General features: G+C 38.5%; 2 protein-coding genes across 2 annotated transcripts in view; one reads left to right on the top strand and one right to left on the bottom strand.

Annotated features, from left to right (window-relative positions):
• The first annotated feature begins 518 nt into the window (after positions 1-518).
• On the top strand, positions 519-16,570 carry LOC109038132 (Ionotropic receptor 21a). Its single transcript, XM_072296196.1, has 10 exons — positions 519-664; positions 1,776-2,087; positions 4,027-4,244; positions 4,958-5,098; positions 6,595-6,762; positions 10,882-11,120; positions 11,952-12,092; positions 14,336-14,531; positions 15,469-15,670; positions 16,129-16,570. The coding sequence occupies exons 1-10, from the start codon at positions 614-616 to the stop codon at positions 16,477-16,479; spliced, it is 2,019 nt and encodes a 672-aa protein (XP_072152297.1). The 5' UTR covers positions 519-613; the 3' UTR covers positions 16,480-16,570.
• Positions 16,519-19,508, bottom strand: part of Cog3 (conserved oligomeric Golgi complex subunit 3) — a 21,107-nt gene continuing 18,117 nt past the window's right edge. The window contains exon 15 of the mRNA XM_019055923.2: positions 16,519-19,111. Coding sequence (XP_018911468.2) covers positions 18,701-19,111 — 411 coding nt within the window. The 3' untranslated portion in view covers positions 16,519-18,700. The remainder of the gene's footprint in view (positions 19,112-19,508) is intronic.

The following is a 19,508-nucleotide window of genomic DNA, read 5'->3' as shown; positions in this document are numbered from 1 at the left end:
AATAAAAAGGTCTGTTCAAACAGCAACTTTTTAGGCTCAATATTCAAGATATCGCGCTTTGAATAATTCGGTCTACATATAATGTCATCTTTCGCAGTAATGATACCCTTAGTTTCTTTCACCTTGCTTTCATTCGAGTTGAATGCTGAGTAACCAGTGCAGATGTGTGTCTTCCTGACAAATGAAAGCAAGATGGAAGAGACCTGGAGCGTCATGACAGCGGTGGATGACGTCAATAAACGAATTTTTCAAAGCGCGATATCTCGAGTAATATTGAACGTGGAGAGTTGCTGTTTATGTATTTCAGCTAATCCACAAGAATCAAACATCAAAACAGGATTCTGTGACCAGCGCAACAGACCCATCCTGGCGCAAAACGAAAACTATGAGTGCCACTGTTAATATCCTGTCGTGAAATAGGAATCACTACGGAAAATAAATCTTTCTTATGAGCACTGAGAACTGTGGCTCTTTTAGGATTCTCTCATTTTAATTGCTTTCATTATCGCAGGTCTGTGCTACTTTATTACAGAATGTCACAGAGACTGTCAAAGGAGACGTTCCTGTTTTAGACTTGGTGAAAAAGATTGCGGAGCTCTACCTTGACGATTGTATGACCATTTTACTCTACGATGATACATTTTACCGCGACACTTACTTACAGGTCAAAATAGCTACTTTTTTATATTGTTCGCATAAGGGCTTTTACATTTTGGGAGAACATCAAGGTCCCTTTTTGTTTCTTTACCTGAAATTCACAAGTCGGAATAATTGAATCCTGGGAGAAAAAGAACAACGGTCCATACCTCAATCCAGCAACACAATTTATAATGATCTTCGAGTATTTTTCTGTATTATCTCTGTGCTGAAAAACAAGTTACGGGTATGTAGACATACCGTCCGGGCTTCGGGCTCAGAGACTCAAAGTCCCGGGTGTTGGAGTCGTAGCTTCAACTACTAGCTGCGGCGATGGCCTGAGCAACGGGTGCTACTGCTACACCCGAAACTTTCGACCTCTGCATGAGCCCGAAGCGGACGTCATGATTTAACTCGTACGTACAGCTTCAGCTTCACAGTCAGTGTTTTTTTCATTGCGAGGGTCATTGATAGTGTTTTACTTGGACGTGATTCTGCTAAACGGGACCAGAGACTTGTGGGAAATATAGGGTGAGCTCTAGAAAGCTGCATAAGATACAGTGTAAGAGTAGACGTGGTCCCTTTTGTGGGAATGGAAAAGCGGGATTTTACATTAATTCAAAAGGAACTAAGCGGCAAAATATGTGGCACTCGTGAGCCTTGGGCATGTAACGAGAACGTTGTGAACAGGGCTCATGAGTTAAAGAGCTTCGATCCCGATCTTTTCGTCCCGGTCGTTGCCGCTGACGTCACTGGCGCTTTATAATTCCCATTCATTCTTACGACCTTCAACTAAGAAGCATACTCCTTCTTGCACACCTGTCTCTGTTCCTTTAAACAAGCTGACGTGAACTGCTATTCGGGCAAACTTGCAAAGCACGATCTCACTTTGACGCGCCTTCATTCCCCTCGGTACATGACACGCTTTGCTGCACATGGTTGCACAGGTTGCCTAGAGAATGATATTGAAGGGGTTTTTCGCAGATGGTTGTGACTTTGCTATTGGAGACGTTCCCGTTGATACACGGGGCGATCGATGTCACTTTGAAGCGCCTTCATTCCCCTCGGTACACGGCACGCTTTGCTACACACGATTGCACAGGTTGCCTAGAGAATGATATTGAAGGCGTTTTTCGCAGATGGTTGTGACTTTGCTATTGGAGACGTTCCCGTTCCCGTTGATGCACGGGGCGATCGACACGACCGGAACGGAGCGAGTGAACCCACGAATGCTGAACCCGAGCGAGATGATGTGCAGCCACTACGTGGCTTTCACCAAGCAACTCGAGACGATGGGCGAACTCCTGGCCGAGCGTCGCGACTCCCGCATTGTCTTCGTCACGACCACCACCAAGTGGATGGTCCGCGAGTATCTCTCAAGCCCGGCCGCCAAGAGGATCCCCAACCTCCTCGTTATCTCTGACCCTCAGCTCCAGGAAGTCCTATTCTTGGTATGCCACCGAAACCTGCATCAAACAGGAGCAATATACAGGGTTATTCAAAAGTCACGCACCACTGGCCGTAACTTTAGTTCCAATTATGATATCGACTTGCGGTTTAAGACGTTTTTTCTCATATCGAGGGGGAAACTTTTTTAGGTACTTTCTAGTTTTTTATTCCCTCTGGGGGAGGCGGGCGGGGGGCAACTCAAAAAGTATAATTGGCCACCCCCCTCGTGGCCAGCGGTGCGTGACTTTTGAATAACCCTGTATCTGTCGCAGATCCACGTTAATCCACGCAGATCCATAACATGGGTTTCATTTTTCATCGAAAATATCTCGAAAACAAGGACAAATTTATGCGTCGGAGATTTCAGAAATCAATTTTTCAGATTTTTCTGAAGAGGTTAATGGGTTACACATGACGGTTTTTTCTCAAACGCACCGAACAGTTCGATGTGGAATTTTGTTTTTTTATGACACCAAGCGTCATATTTCAAGTTGCAAAAACAAAATTCCAGATCGAACTGATCGGTGTGTTTGAGGAAAAACCGCCATGTGTTACCCATCAACCTCTCCAGAAAAATCTGAAAAATTGAATTTTGAAATCTCCGACTCGTAAATTTTTCCTTGTTTTCGAGATATTTTCGATGAAAAATGAGCCCCGTGCTATTTTCCATAAGGGCCCCGGAGAGGGGGCACCAGGCGGATCAGCCAATACGAGACGACCCGTAAAAGTGAGGGGTGCCACTCGGCTTGAAATTCAAATTTCTGCCCTTGTTTTCTCTTTGCGTTAAACCAAGCATTTTGTCCGATTCCTAGGCAGATAGGTAAATTTTGAGAAGCAACCAAGTCTCCTCTATTTTTCATAAATACTGCTGAATTTTATTGCACTTCCGAATTTAAATCGTGTCGTCTTAATTAAATGCAATCAAATGAGACAGGAAGGGTGAGAGCCAGAAATCTTTACTGAAGTTAGAAAATTTCGAAATTTTACTTTAAACACTTTTTTTTAATATTATTATCAACGGGTGCATATTTTACAGCAAAAACTTCCGAGAATATGCGTTAAATCGCCAAGAAATTCGCAAAAAAATCCAAAAACGGAAAAGAGTCTTTTAATCGTTCTTGAGTGGACATATGAAATTTTACATATACCTTAGCGACTTTGCAATGAAATTAAAAGCCCTACAACAGAATTGGCTACACCGTGAGTCTTGAGAAAAACGCTAAACCAGGGAACGGGCCTTCAGGTTTGCTCTTCAAGTGCCCCCCCCCCCCCCCCCACATGAGCAAGTACATATTACTTGAAAAATGTCCATAAAGTTTCCTCTCTGTTCAAAAAATATTCTAAGAAAATTTGTAGTAATACAATTGCTTTGTTCTCCTTTGAAAAATTAAATTGGAGCAGAACTTCTGATAAAACGCCTGGGTATAAGATCCACGATTTTAGAGTTTAGTGATCGCGATAAAACCCACTTTTATACGCAGGAAAAAACCTCGTTCGAAAAGCTCTGGTTGAAATTCCATGGATAATGAAGGGCTCGGAGGACAAGGCGCAGAAGTGTAGTTTTTGTAAAATTGAGATGTTAACGATTTTAAGTAAAACTAGTCTGAATGCATATTCTGTGAAAAATTCGCTCCTAAATTCCAATCTTCAAGCATCAAAAAGTCAGTTTGAACTCCCTTTCCGCCATAAGGATCCATGTAATTTCGAAACCTCAAGCACGTATTTCTCGAAATTGCAAAGACTTCACTTACGCGCTTTGCCCTCCAAGCCCCTCAAATGAACCTCTTTTTTATAGGTCTGTTACAAGCCTTATTGATAGATAATCGGTAATGCGACAGAAACTTGCAACTTTCTTGCGACTTTAATTGCAATACATAATTCCTTAAATCTTGAAATTGAGAGATTACACATTTCCTCCGTTTTCCGGTGAAAATATTTCAGAACGATGACGATGAAGTGACGAAGGACATCAACTTGTACACGCACAAATTCTACATCGACAGTCTGGGAACGAGCGCTCCGTTGATCCTGACAACCTGGCGAAATGGTTCATTCACGCGTCCGAAAGTTGACCTGTTTCCGCCGAAATTCAAACACGGCTTCAACGGTCATCGTCTCGCAATTGCCGTTGCCGAACAGCCCCCATTCGTCTTTCACAGGTTTATTCTTGAATTCAAAACAGGAACACCATCCGTTATTATTTTCCACTCCCTACTCTTCAAAATTCCGTGTTTCATCTCAGCTGCACGTGGAGATCTACGAGCTTCTTGGCGCAAGAACGCCTTCTGTTTTATGTTTATGCAACCCGCACATTCGTTACATACGAATAGTTGCATCCAGAAGTTAGCAACGGGAATGATGAAACGAAAAGGGGGTTCCCTCCCCTGCTTGTATTAGAACGAAGACCAAGGCACAGAAATTAATGAGGACACCTTCATTACCTGTTAGAATGAAAAGACAAATCGAGGGTATTTGCTCGTGAGAAAAAAGCGGAGATTAAAAAATGAAGTATTCATATCTAAAATGTATATACTTCAAAAGTCACGATACTTTCTTTTCACAAGAAATGGTCCATCGAGACCTTACTCTCAGATCGATTCAAGGACCATCTGATTGCAAAAAGCTCTAGTTTTATACCCTCGAGAAATCCGAGATTTTGCCGCCGTTTCTTACTTGCATTTTTTTCTGAATCCGAAATATTTTTTTTATATCTATGTGTAGAGAAATCTCAAAATTTGCCGCCTTGGCTCCCCCCCCCCCTAAATCCGACCCCGCTTCTTGCATTGCAGTACTAAAAAGTTTTATTTCCAAAATTATTTCTCTCTTCAATGAAGAAATAATGCACTGGAGAAATGTGTTGTTTATTTTTCAGATCAGGTTCGATGGGGAAGGGAGAGGCTAATTACGAGTCATCAGGCGGATGGGATGGGTTAGAAATCCGTATAGTTAAAATAATGGCGGAAATGCTCAATTTCACCACGGAATTCAGAGCTATGCCCGAGTCCAACGATGGGTAAGTAAAGAAAACATTCTTCAATATTAACCTAAATTTGCTAAGTATTTATTACTCCCGTCCTCGCAATCCCCCAACTGCGACGGACTATCATACTCTTCCGAAGGTCGATTGAGGAGTTTGGAGGAAAAGGCACATAAGCCCAGTTTTTGAAAAATTAAGATATTAATGATTTCAAGGAAAATTAGTCTTAATGCATATTCTGTGAAAAATCCTCTTCTATATTCCAATTTTAAAGGATCTAAAAGTCAGTTTGAACGAAAGAATGCGGAGTAAAACAGTTTTAGCGGTCATTTCCGTTGTAAGGTTCCATGAAATTTCGAAACTTGAAACACGTATTTCTCGAAATAACAAAAAACTGCACCTATGCGCCTTGTCCTCCGTGCCTCTCGATTGAGGGTTACGTCAACATAGACCCACAAGTCCTCTCGCTTGACCTCTAGCTTGGTGCATCACTTAATACCTGACACATGGGTGCTTTTACTTTAATGACATCGAGAGTGACATCTGTAAAATCGAAAAAAAAGTGAGCACCAGCCAGATAACTTTTTGGGGGTCTCTTCTTCTAGAATGCGGTGGGTTTGATTTCGCTCAACGGAAATTATGGACAAATTTTCAAATATAGCGGCCGTCCCTAAATTGCGTAACGCTCTAGGGGGGGGGGGGGGGACGAAAAGAGCGTTACGCCTTTTTGTTTTTGCGTGTTAAAGGATAGGGGCCTACGTCTCAAAAGCTTTACAAGGGAGGGCGGGTTAAAAATGCCGCACAAGTGTGTTATATACTTTAGGGACGGCCCGTAAGTAAGTAAGCAATTTAAAAGGGGGAAAAATGGATAAAATCATAGCTACCACATGCATGCTGACCTCTGAGGTACCATTTACAGCCTCATAGGACTTTCGAAACCCGCCACTTATCTTATGTTCAGTTTGCAAAAAATTACCGTACATTTTTTCCCCTCGATTTATCGAAAACATACGGAGAAATAAGGATTGCAGATCGATAATCAAACCCTCACTGGAAAAAAAAAACACATTGGATCTAGAGTCCAGACGCTTAAAAACATCGACAAGAAAAAATACTCTTGATTCAATCAGATTTAAGTTTAAATCAAGAACCAAGCCTCTTAATTTGAGCGGATTTCCTTTTGATTTAAGCTTAAATCTGATTGAATCAAGAGTCCATTTTCTTGTCAATGTTTTCAAGAGTCTGGACTCTAGATCCAGTGTGTTTTTTTCCAGTGCTTTACAAACTTTTTTCATATTAAAAATCTTTATCGTAGCAGTGACCGAAATTTTGTACATTGTTTCTTTTGTGAGGGGTGACGATTCTCATGATGTAGGCAAGATTAATGCTTTGCGTTAAAGGGGGTAGCGAAAAAATAGGGATAACCTACTTGATTTCATTAGAGAGCTCCTTGAATCAGGCGTAAGATAGTTGGACTTTTATCTCTGCATTTTTCCATTGTGTGCGTCATGGTTTTATTCATTGGATTGCAGCGATGGTCCTGCAGGGAGAGTGCTCAATGAGATTCAATCAGGGAGGGTGGAAATGGGTTTGGCGGGCCTTTACAACACGGTGGATCGGATCGATGACGTCATATTCTCATCACCGCATACGCAAGATTGTGCTTCTTTTGTCACGCTTACGTCTACCTCCGTTGACAGGTAACACGCAGTGGCGAGGCGTGTATGATCGAGTATCGATATTTCCCCATTTTAAGCTACGGTAAAGAATCGATTATTAAGGTGTTCGTTGCAAACACACTGTCAATCGATCCTTTTTTATAGATTTAAATGGCAGATCAATCGATAAATTGCAAATCACGCCAAGCCACTGGTAACACAGAACAGTGAAAATCATTGCTAGCAGGAGACATTGTTTTTGATCGCTTTAAAACAATGAGCTAATTAACTACAGTTTTATAGCCCTATTTTCTAGAGAAATAATCGGAAACAATCTAACGATGGTGACACTGCAAAAACGCGTACGTCGGTTGCGGAGTTCCGAAATCTCTGCTACTATTTTATTTTTTTAAAAGGAGACCGAATCAACACTATGGCTTGAATTTGTCACGGGATATTCTCCATAAAGATAATAAAAATCCCTTCAATGTTCAAAAAATGACGTCCCGTAGTTTTCCATGTAGAAAATAAAGTATGGTAGGAAGTCTGCAACGCCGCAAAGCGAGATATGCATTTCAGAAATTATCGATAAGTTAAGTATCACATTTGATGAAACTGTTCAACTTTGACATTTGGGGCTATATAGGTGTTATTTTCCTTGGGTATGCCATCCACACGATTAATTGAGGGGCTTGGAGGACAAGATGCACAAGTGCTGTTTTTGGAAAAAATTGCGATATCAATTATTTCAGGTAAACTAGTCTTAAGGCATATCTTGTAAAAAATTGCTCCCAAATTCCAATTTTTAAGCATCAAAAAGTGAGTTTGAGAACTTTCTTTCTGCCATGGATCCATGTAATTTCGAAACTTCAAACAATCATTTCTCGAAATAGCAAAAACTGCACTTACGCGCCTAGTGCTTAAAGCTCCTCAATTTTGGTAGTTTCTTAGAAATGATATGATTACATGGGAGGATTGATCGTGAGTCAAAGAGCTGACAGTGCTAAATTTCTTCCTTTCGATTCATTCGATTCAATTCGATTCGATGAATTACGATTTTTCCTCTCGCTTTCAGCTTTCAGAGAAAGTTCCTACGCTAAGTTTTATCCTCATCGAAAGTAATCAGTGAACTTATTCGCTCAGGTTACAGGACATTTCGACAACGATTTTTTGCCCAGGCATCTGTTTTTCTAGCAGTTTACGTCCACGAGTTTTTTTCGGCAGGGGAGTTTTGGTCCACTTACCAATTGAGACCCAAAGTTAATTTAAGTCCACATGTGAATACATGAAAGTCCTCGTATCTGTGTTCAAGATCGTTTAGCATAATTTTTGAACTTCGTAAGAGGAAAAAGTGACGTGATTCTAACATATCTAACCTCAAATTTACGGCCGAGAGGATTTTCTCATGAATAAATAAAGAAAATAATGCTTGTTTAAAGAAGAAAAGAAGCTTACATAAAAAGAAAAGTCACTTACATCAAACAAAAACCCGCTTTCATTCAGCTACTTTCTTCTTGATTTAAAATAAAATCTTCTTGACTGCAGACTCAAGATTGTTTCTGCTTAGATTGAGTTACTTTTTTCTTTAATGACATTCAATAATTATGCTAAACGTCATTAAATACTTACTGAGTTTTTGCACTACTGTAGTCTTTTTGTGCCGGAGTATCATGATTTATTTTGCGAGGGAAACTCCGGACTCTTAAAGGATGCCTGTCATCCTTAATTTGTTGGAGCGCTTTCCATTTCAAATGATACTGTGCAAAACACCTGCTGGCGATTTTAGCGTTCGTCCCACCCGCCAGGGTCGGCAGGGCGGTCAAGACATCTTCGCAGTTTGACGCGCCTGACAGAGTATCTAAAATATATACAATCATTTTAGGAACGATTTTAATTGAAATCACGGGAAATTTCGTCGCGGAATCATATTTAGTCCTACTTTGCTTTTTTCTTTTTACGGAAAAAAACAACGGTCCCTGGTTCTGAATCATAGCTTTTAGGATAGTTATTTTGGCTTTTTACGGTGAAAACTAAAAGGGAGTCATGAATAATGACGCATCGTCTAAGTGCCGCAGCGATTTAAGCGTTCGTCCCATCTGCCAGAGTTGGCAGGGCGGTCAAGACATCTTCGCAGATTGACGCGCCTTCAATCCGGCGATGCTGCAACATGCTTACAGCCGTGGTCGAATAGTTGTATGTCACGCCTGCCGTAAACGAACTCAAATATCGATGGTTCCAGCGAAAAGGAGCTCATTTCCACTCGATTGCAACGTTGCAAACCACAGTTGACGCTTCAATTTGAATCATAATTTTTTAAAAGTCGGCGCACAGAGTATCTAAAATATATACAATAATTTTAGGAACAATTTGAATTGAAATCACGGGAAATTTCGTCGCGAAATCATATTTAGGCCTACTTTGCTCTTTCTGTTTACGGAAAAAACCACGGTCCTTGGTTCTGAATCATAGCTTTTAGGATAGTTATTTTGGCTTTTTACGGTGAAAACTAAAAGGGAGTCATGAATAACGACACATCGTCTAAGTGTCGCAGCGATTTAAGCGTTCGTCCCATCCGCCAGAGTTGGCAGGGCGGTCAAGACATCTTCGCAGTTTGACGCGCCTTCAATCCGGCGATGCTGCAACATGCTTACAGCCGTGGTCGAATAGTTGTATGTCACGCCTGCCGTAAACGAACTCAAATATCGATGGATCCATGCGAAAATGAGCTCATTTCCACTCGATTGCAACGTTGCAAACCACAGTTGACGCTTCAATTTGAATCAATATTTTTTCAAAGTCGGCGCACAGATTATCTAAAGTATATACAATAATTTTAGGAACGATTTTAATTGAAATCACGGGAAATTTCGTCGCGAAATCATATTTAGTCCTACTTTGCTCTTTCTTTTTACGGAAAAAAACCACGGTCCTTGATTCTGAATCATACCTTTTAGAATAGTTATTTTGGCTTTTTACGGTGAAAACTAAAAGGGAGTCATGAATAATGACGCATCGTCTAAGTGTCGCAGCGATTTAAGCGTTCGTCCCATCCGCCTGAGTTCTCAGGGCAGATATTATTATTAGTCCTATTTTCCTTTTTTTTACTGAAAAAACAAGCATGGTCCCGGATTCTAAATCGGAGCCTTTAGGATAATTATTTTTGTTTTTTACGGTGAAATTAAGAGGGAGTCATGAATAATGACGCATCGTCTAACTGACGGCTGTCTGCGGCGCAGCTTGGCGGGAGGGTGGTCAATGTGGAACGTGCATTGGCGCCTACAAACCTAAGTGGATACTTCAAGCATTGAGCAATACGTGAAGTATCCTCTTAGGTTTGTAGGCAGCTTCGCTTTGTGTTCGGCTCTAATATTTGAACTCGCGGAGTCAGCATTTTTCAACTCGTGATTTTGAAATGTTTGCACAGTCAGCGTGGATTATTCTCATTTAAATCGATGGAAAAAAATATTGAAAGAAAAATATAATGTGTAATTTTATATAATTAGGTATGGTTCCGTGTCAAAGGACTTACAAAGCACTTTAAATTTTTTTCTTATGTTTTGTGCTTTTACTGTGCTGCAGCGTGGTGCACTCGTAACCAAACGCTTAAAATTGGACGCATTTGACTCTAAAAGGATGATGTAAAAATACCAATGATTGAGAGCTTCTTGGTTTTTTCCCCTCTTTTATTCATTTTTGTACAGTTTCTGTCAACACCATGCACTGCGGCTAAATGATATTAGTATTGATCCCATCTCTTAGAAAGTACTTGCCACGTTTTAAGAATGTAAATATTTTTAAAATGAAGTCATTAAAAAAAGGTGTATAAAAGGCATACTTCATATCAAAAATATTAAGGAAAGAAATAAAACCAAATATTCACCAATGACAATTTGAAAAGATGAATCAAGACGCTGAATGTCTACTGGACAAAACAGGTGCGCGGACAAAAAATCGTTAACGAAATGTCCTGGAGCCTTCACTCAGAGAAGAATATATAAAAAAAGAAAGAGAATCCTAATACTTATGCCTGTTCTGAGATGTGTGCAAAGATACAAATCTGATAATCGTAAATATATGCAAAAAGAAATTTCTGAATGTTTCCTTTTATCCGTATATGTTTTGATCCTTTTGGCTGCTTCAATACACATGTATTCGTTCAAGGTACCGCGCAGTTTTCGGTCCGTTCACGGGTGGTGTTTGGATAGCGATGACTCTGGTCTATGTTTTCGGAATCATACCACTCTCTATCTCTCACAATCACACTATCAACAACTTAAAACGGCTCAAAGAGTGGGAAAACATGTTTTGGATGGTTTTCGGCACTTTTACGAACTGTTTCACTTTCAAAGGCAGCAACTCGTGGACCTCCAGTCAGAAACTTGCGACTCGAACTTTTATCGGTGAGAGAAAATGGAAAGCTTTGAGGCTAATAATAAGGTCCATCCATCGAGACCTTTTTGGCCATAACTTTTCCTTTTCGACCTCTTTTGATTCCTGAGATTCCCTCTTTCAATTCCGAAGGCATTTCCTTCATCTTCGTTCGCAAGTATTCTTCCTGCGATCAACTAGCTGCGTCCTTCCAAAAGTTACTCATGATGACGGGAAGTTATCGAGTGTCTGTTTATGTTAGCGATAACTAATCTAGCACAGACGTGAAGAGGGTACGTACCTACAAACCTTTGCGAGGACGAATACTGCACTACGTCAAAAAAGAAAAAGGTACCAACCGTTCAAGATCATGTAGGTTAAAAAGGACAATCTAAAACTATGACTCAATAATATTTTCCAAGGAAATTTCCCATGTTTTAATAAGTAAGATTTCCCAGTAAATACGATTTTCCTCGTCACGTCATGTCTTTGAGTACTTATTAAATTAAAACTAGTGGAATTCATTGGACGCATTAAAGTGGTGGACGCTTACTTATTGTTAGCTCAGTAGTTTTGAAAAAAAGAGAAAAAAAAAACCCCAAACTGCAAGTGCTTTTAACTATGCTGGATTTGCGGGAAAGGTATCAACGTCACGTCACTGATTAAAATAACGTTTTCTGACTGTTTGAGCGGCCACGTTACCTACATCTTCCTGTCCTTATTATTTGTGTTTTTTGTTTTATATAAACATAACAATATAATATAAATATGGAGATACATACGTATAAGTATACTTTCCATATTTTTGTATTCTTCTTATTTTTTGTATTTTTTTTTTTTTTTTTGTACTTTATTTCTTGAAGCTGCTTATTGGGTTTTTACCATCATCATTACTGCTGCTTACACAGGCTCGATCATAGCGTTTATCACTTTACCTGCTGCGCCAGACATGATTGAGTCGTCAAAACAACTTCTCAGGAGAAATTTCAAAGTATCCATATTAGGTGAGATAGTCTTCTTCTTTATTAGGTATCGAAACCTACTAGGTACTAGGTATACTTCAGTTTAAGTAGGGGTATGACTTAACGGCACGCAAAAAAAGTCTTAAGTCACGCAAGAATGAACTTTGTCTCGATATCAAAAATTGATTGCACTGAAATTGCAATACCTAATTCACGGGATAGAAAGAGAAATAACGAAATACGGAAAATAGTTTGCTCGGAAAAGAAAAGTTGTGAACAAGAAATAAAATACTTGCACGATGCAGAAATTGAGGCTCAAGAAAAAAAAATCTTCTCCCGCGTTAAAACCCCACTTGTAAATGCAATCGATAGGAACGGTGCGGATATTCTAAAAATGCCTTTAAAATCGCGCGGGCATGCTCGCCAAATTTTTAAAATAACTATGATGGATGTGCAGTGTTAATTTTGTGCCCACAATGCAAGGCGGATAAAGAATGGTGGTCGCATTTCGATTTTGGCTGCCATCTTGAAGCACTGTGACGTCAGGAGGGTACGGCTTTTGCCATGCAATTCGAGGTTGAGCCGACTCCCCCGGCCTCGGCCGGCCCATGTACCCGATGTACCCGATACCGTGTGACGTCCAGAGGGTACGAAATGCGACCACCATTCTTTATCCGCCTTGCCCACAATGCACTCCGTATGCACTGTTTAATCAATTTACCCAGCCGTTCTTCAAACGTATTATCTCTCCTATGTTTTTAACAGTTTCTATCAAATCTAATGCTGTATCATCGTTTCTGATCTCGCAAACTTGAGTCCTCTGAGACTCTATTGCAAAATGACTTCTGATAGAGTCTGAAAAAACGTCTTATTCTTGCTATCCTCAAGAATTCTTGCCCGTCCGCTAACAATAAAGAGGAATGTAGACAGTTTTAATACTCTCATGGAAAATCGTGTTTTCCGAGATACCTGCGCACTTCTGCACTTTCACCATCGATATGCGTTTCACGCCGACTAGCAACCGCACTATGTTCGGCGCAATGTGTGAAGTAATCCTACATACAGTCTTGTAGGTTTCTAAAATGCGTTTCGTGCCAACCGGCGCACAGTGGATCGCGTCAATAGGAGAGGTCGGACAAAATTTGGAAACTTTAAACGCTTATAACTCCGTTTACACAAAAATTTGAGGTTCTACAAGTGGTTACGGTGGTTTCCTCGTAAAATTTTCTTCTTACAGCACCCCTTGAAATTCAATATCTGACGAAATGAACATCAAAAGCAGTTTTAGTCAAAAATTTCAAGTCCGACCTCTCTAATTGACTCGATCCACTGTGCGGCGCGCGACGCGGTTACCGCATCGAGTTTGGCGCAATGGGTGAAGTATTTCTGCAGTCTTGCAGGCGCTAATATGCGTACGTTATTCGTTAAAATGTTCATTGAAAATCCTCTCAAGCAGTGGTGCCGATATCAACGGCTGAGAACAAGTATAACTCGCTGCAGTTATGGGGCTGTCCCTAAATTACGGAAAGCACTTTTTCGGCATTTTGACCCCCCGACCTCCCCTTCTGATGTAGGTCCCTATCCTTTAACACGTAAAAACAAAATGGCGTGACGCTTTTAGCGATCCCTCTCCCTCCATAGAGCGTTACGTATATTTTAGGGACGGTCCATCGGTGCATAGGCGTTTTAAAATTTCCGGTCAATTTTTATTTTTTAAAAAAAGAATCTAATGAGTATACTATGCTTTTGAATTATTGAGGAGCAATTGTGATGGGGCGAAGAAAAATCAAGGTAAACAAGAGATAATAACGAGTTTTTTTTTTTTTTTTTTTTTTTTTTTTTGCAAAAAATAAAATACGGAAGGAAATTTAGTGAGGTCACATTTTAAATTACGTATTTTCAGAATCGACAAACTATTATATAGGTACCTTTATTTTCAGATTGTTTTTTGCTCTGAATCTCTTTTCCCCAGTGGACGGTCATGTACATGCATTGATGGTTGAAGTTGAGAAATGCTTGCCAATCTCTGCTCGTATCTTATTTTTATTAAAGAAAACTGACCAACTCTCATTCTTAAAAATTTCTGAAAATATTCCACACTAATTCAAACATATTCGAAAAAATGTTGAAGATATATTTTGGTTGGCTCTCTTCTGAAAAGATAAAAGTAAGCGGAGTATTATAAACACTGCATTTGTGATGGGTACGCGGTGCGCAACTTTCAACTTCAGCCATCGATGAATTGTCTTAAAATAAATAAATACTACTTGGACGGGTCATCGTAGATGAGGGTGGCTGGCAAAACTGGTTCACGGATTTGGACGATCCGGTTGGACAGAAGCTACTTAACGATCCGATCTTGGTGCCTGACGTCGATTCGGGACTTCGTAACGTAACTCGTTCCAACTATCTTCGACACCACGCGTTTCTCGGCTCTTTCGCTCTAATTGAATGGTACCTCCGCACCAACTCAACTGCGAGGTAAGCTTAGAAATCTGTAGCTTCTGTAAGCAAGGGGGTATTTCAATATATTGCTTAAAAATACTTGGATGGAACATGGACACGTCAGTCTAGCTGAGAGAGTTTGCGTTGTGCCCATATAAAATTCGACCCTTACGCTGTTTTTTATACTTTAAATTCTTTTTCTTTATTGCCCATCCAAAAAAAAAAGATGAAAGAAGAAAAGAGAAAGAAGAAGAAATATAGGGGAAGAAAAAGAAAAAAAAGTAAAAAAAGAAGGTAGAAGAAGAGGACGAAAAGAGAGGAAAGAAAAAGAAGGAAACAGGATGATGATGATGAGAGGAACATGAGAGAAATTCAAAGGTCAAAAACCAAGAAGCAGGTAAGACTAGGAGGGAAAGGAAAAGAGAAAGAGGAAGAAGAAAAAAGAAAAAAAGAGAGAATGAAGAAGGAAAAGATGAAGACAAATTGGAAGAAAACAAAGAGGAAACGAGTAAAGAGAAGGAGAAAAAAAGGGAAGAATTGGGGATAAGAGAGCAAAAGAGAAGAGAGATGAAGAAGAAAAGAAAAAAAGAGAGAATGAAGAAGGAAAAGATGAAGACAAATTGGAAGAAAACAAAGAGGAAACGAGTAAAGAGAAGGAGAAAAAAAGGGAAGAATTGGGGATAAGAGAGCAAAAGAGAAGAGAGATGAAGAAGAAAAGAGGACAGAGGAAAAAAAAGATGAAAAAAACAAGAGGTAAAAAGACCGAGGAGGATGAAGATCAAGAGAAGAGGAGAGAGAAAGGAAGAGAAAATAATGTAGAAATGAGAAAGAAGATAAGGGGAAGAAAAAAAAAATGAATAAGAAATGAAAACATCTATAGTGAAATTACACGGGCTTTTCGTTATAATATTCTATATACATAACAAACTTCCCTAACATTTAAAATTACAATCCAGAACCTCTCGTTTTCTAGGCAAAACATGAAAGCCCAATTTCACCTGAGTGACGAGTGCTTCATTCCATTCGTAGTGAGCGTAGCATACAATAAACGGGCACCGTTCGTGTACCAAATGAACGAGGCCCTCCTCAGAATTGGGCAGGCAGGCTATGTTGCCAAGTTTGAACGAGATCTTGAATGGGAATACTACAGACTTGCTGGCACAAGACTATTGATGGTGCGTACTTCCTACTCTGTGTATATAATGTCTTTCAACTAGGACATAATAATTTTTAGCTTGTCGAGTTCCAATTTTTCATTTAATTGCAAATCACCTATCTTTCTGACACATGAAACTCTTTGCTGATTGTTTAAAATCGGCATTTATTGATCAAATGGTGTAAAAGTATTTCATTTCCATGAAAAAAAAAAAAAAAAAAAAAAAAACTTTTTTTATTTCAATAATTTCATGGCACTGTCCTAATTTCTATTTTTCCCTCTCTTTAATCAGACTAAAGGGACAAGTTTGTTCATTAGCTCAATGCTAGGATCTTTCACAGTTTCAAATAATCAGGAAAAAAAACCTTTGCCTTTTTTTCTAGGCGAAAATTCCTTTCCGGAATTTGATCACATTCCTGATTTGTGGTTGCCATATTTTAGTGTCTGCATGTTTAATTATTATAGTATCAATGTTAGGAGGCTGCTGCCAAACTGGTGCCGGAGGATCGTTCTCTGAACATCGAAGACGTTTCTGGAGTTTTCATCCTCATGGCTTTTGGTTACACACTGGCGAACATAATTCTCATTTTTGAATGTTTGGGCACATACAGAGCTAAGCAGAAAAAGGTGGCTCCCCACACGAGATTGTCGGAATCCTCAGTTTCTGATAGTCCAAGACCATCGATAGTAATTTATGAGGATGTTGACTGTCCATCACAGTATATGACTTCAGATCCTTCTGACCTCCAAAGCAAATTGACAAAATCGATGGCAACCCTCCAGCCATATTTGATGGGAGCTATAAATGTTCGCTCTCGATCTTGTTAGGTCTTACAATATCCATTATGACAAATGAGACAAATGATTACTAGGGTTGATTTTAATTTTTTCTTTAATAAATTAACATTTGTTATACAAATCAGATATATTTTTCTTTAAAAATAAAATTATCACATTTCATCTTGACTTATTGTAACAGTTCTACTTCAATCCAGTTCGAGTTGAAAATAATTTCAACGAGTAAGGGAAACACTTTGAAAGTGACTTGCAAAATAAACAAGTGTCATTATAGATTAAATACTCATTTAAACCTTAGAATAGGAGAGGACGGTTTGGTAAAATCATTAGCCTGTTCCAGATGCTCAAACTGGAGGTTCAGTCTGCAGGCATTGCTGCGGGAGTTGACTGTTGAACAGGAACAGAGGACATTTATGTGAGGAGTGAAAAATTGCTTGGTTTTTTAAACGATTGTTCCTTTTGTCTGAATTATTTCACATCTGTCAGTGATTTTGCGGTTCAAATTAAAAGATTCTATTAAATATTTACATAAAAAATATTCATTGTCATTGTGGTAAACAACAAGTTTTGTGAACTTAATTTGTATTATGTAATAGTGTTTTGATTTGATCGATAGTAGGTACAACTTGACCATGTACTCTCAAAGTTTTCAGATGAGCCTGAAATTGTAGTTCCTGATTGCAAAATGTAGTCCATTCGATATCAGATATTTCAAACTCAGCTGATATTAATAAATGATATTCTTTTTGTCTACCGAGTGAAATTGAAATCTTTAAAATACAGACATAAATGATAAATTAACAGTTGATATCTGTCTTACATTATACATGCTGACAGCTCGTATCTAGTTGCTGACTAGCAATGAAGGAATTTTATGCTCTTCCAAATGAGTTCGTTTGAAAATTGGAAAATTCTACAGGTTAGGAAATATATATCTTCAAAGAGGGACTGGGGATATTCTAAGATTTAAAACATTATCAACCTATAAAAGATGATAACACCGGTAGAAGAACTTATTAAAATGCAGTGTATAATAGTACCATCTCTTACAATTCATTGTAGGATAAATCTACTACGCTTCTGGAATTGAGAGAGGAAATTATTAGTTCAACCTTCCTTGTTACTAATTTGCATACAATAAAAAATCATCAATATTATGCGTAATGTTGTAATCATATTTCTCCTCTCTTCTTTTTAATACACAAGCTAAAAATAAAACTACTTTAAAAAAAAAAAAAAAAAAAAAAAAAAAAAAAAAAAAAAAAAAAAAAACTATGCACTTTTATGAAATATATAACCTAGAATAGATTTTTTTTCGAATTTGGCCAAATCGTTTCTTCGATGGATTTTAGTCAGACTGAGAATTTCTAAAAAATTATTCAATTTTCCCTTTTTATATAATTTAAAGTACTTATTTTGACCCTTCCTTAAAACTTTGTTATGGAACCCTATTTCTTGGCAAAATTGTCTCGTCCAACAAGAATGACTCCTATCTTTTTCTTTAAATCAATCTTGACAAAAATGTTTCAAACATTTATTTTGAACCGTAGTTAAAATAGAGGTCAAATGAAAGCTTTGTTTAAATATGTTAAAATCTGGGTTGAGCTATTTATAATACAGGACCTTCTTTTTCCTTCGAGATTTTCAAGTTGAAGCGGTTTTGAGTTCGGTAAAAAACAAAAAATTAATCCCTCTTCAGCTGTTGAAGGAAGTTGGACTGCATCAAACCATATTCCAAGCTCATCTTCCTCCGAAGTAGAACGTTTTAACTTTTCACGGCTAAAGTTACAAAATTTAGTGATGTCTGGATACACTTAAAACGTTTTTTTCTTCCATTTTTTAGAAAGAAATTAGCATCTCTGGCTGATTTTAGGAGTGAGCGCGAGATCAAGGATAGGAGAACTGCTCTATTTCCAGGAATTTCTAAATGAAATCTAGTTTATCTAGAAATCTAGGAACTTTTATGCACTTGACTGCTTTAACGTTGAATAGATGCACACTTAGACAATGTCCACTTACAATTCAAAAAGCAAATAGAAAAACTCCTAAGATATTACCTGGAAAATTCCATTTGCTGCTTTTAACTTTTCCAGGAAACTCAGATTCCTGGGTGATCACAAAGCAAAATAATAAACTTCAAAACCTAATAAATTTAACAGAAAAATAACACTACAATGGGAAGGGCCAGCTTTGGTGTTGTTAACAATTTTTCTCTGGGGGAGGCAGAAAACTGCCCATCACAGAATAAATGCTAAGATTCCTCTTTTGACTTTTCATCCACTAAATTCACTTTAGTTTGACTATCAGGATTACTTTTGCAAGAGCTATTTACAAGATTGTTTTCTGTTTCTGTGCTGGTGACAGTTGATTCTTTGTCCAACTGACTTTCATCTTGCTCAGAGAGTCTTTCAGTCCTACTTACATCTAAATTAGAAACATTACCGTTCTCAAAGCTGATTTTTCTTCCGCGGTGCCAGTCTTCGATTCGTCTGGCGCCAGAATCGGAAGCAGTGCTGATTTTTCGATGCGTTAAAGCAGCAGAGGAAAGCAGCACAGAGACTTGTTCTGCTGAAGGACATCCTATTAGAAGGCGATCATCCTCAGAATAGTCGTTGTTCAAAAGAAGTTGTGAAAGTTTTGAAAAAGTTCCGATGACATTGTTCTGAAAAATAGATCAATGGAAAGTTAGGAAAAAAAGTCAGTTTAAATTGTTTTTACACTATTCTTCTATTATTCTATTAAAATTTCAATTCAATAGGCTGGGTTACCTGACCAACTTGCACAATTCTACTTATAATATTAATAAACTGTGTACAAAAAACGTCAGGTCAACCACAAAAGAGCACAAAACTGGAGAAATATTACCACAAAATGACTTTAAAACATTAAATTAAACATGTAAATGGTTGAATTTTCTCAAACTTGGAAAATATTAACATGACATATTCATATTTTAACAGATAGTTTTTTGGCTGACAGGTTACTATCAAGAAGGAGCATTTGACAGAACAAGAACTGCATCAAAAAATCAATTTAAAAAAATGCAAAGATATTTTTTA

This window comes from Bemisia tabaci, chromosome 1 (genome assembly GCF_918797505.1).
Source record: "Bemisia tabaci chromosome 1, PGI_BMITA_v3".
Taxonomy (NCBI): Eukaryota; Metazoa; Arthropoda; class Insecta; order Hemiptera; family Aleyrodidae; genus Bemisia; species Bemisia tabaci.
Note: the sequence above shows the minus strand (reverse complement) of the source record. Positions and strands in the feature narration are given on the sequence as shown.

What these genes read in the sequence shown, in the direction of transcription:
- LOC109038132 (XM_072296196.1), top strand. Translation starts at nt 614, where the DNA reads ATGACCATTTTACTCTACGATGATACATTTTACCGCGACACTTACTTA. An exon ending in ACCGCGACACTTACTTACAG is followed by an intron (nt 665 to 1,775) that starts GTCAAAATAGCT and finishes CGTTTTTCGCAG; the next exon opens with ATGGTTGTGACTTTGCTATT. An exon ending in ACGTCTACCTCCGTTGACAG is followed by an intron (nt 6,763 to 10,881) that starts GTAACACGCAGT and finishes TATTCGTTCAAG; the next exon opens with GTACCGCGCAGTTTTCGGTC.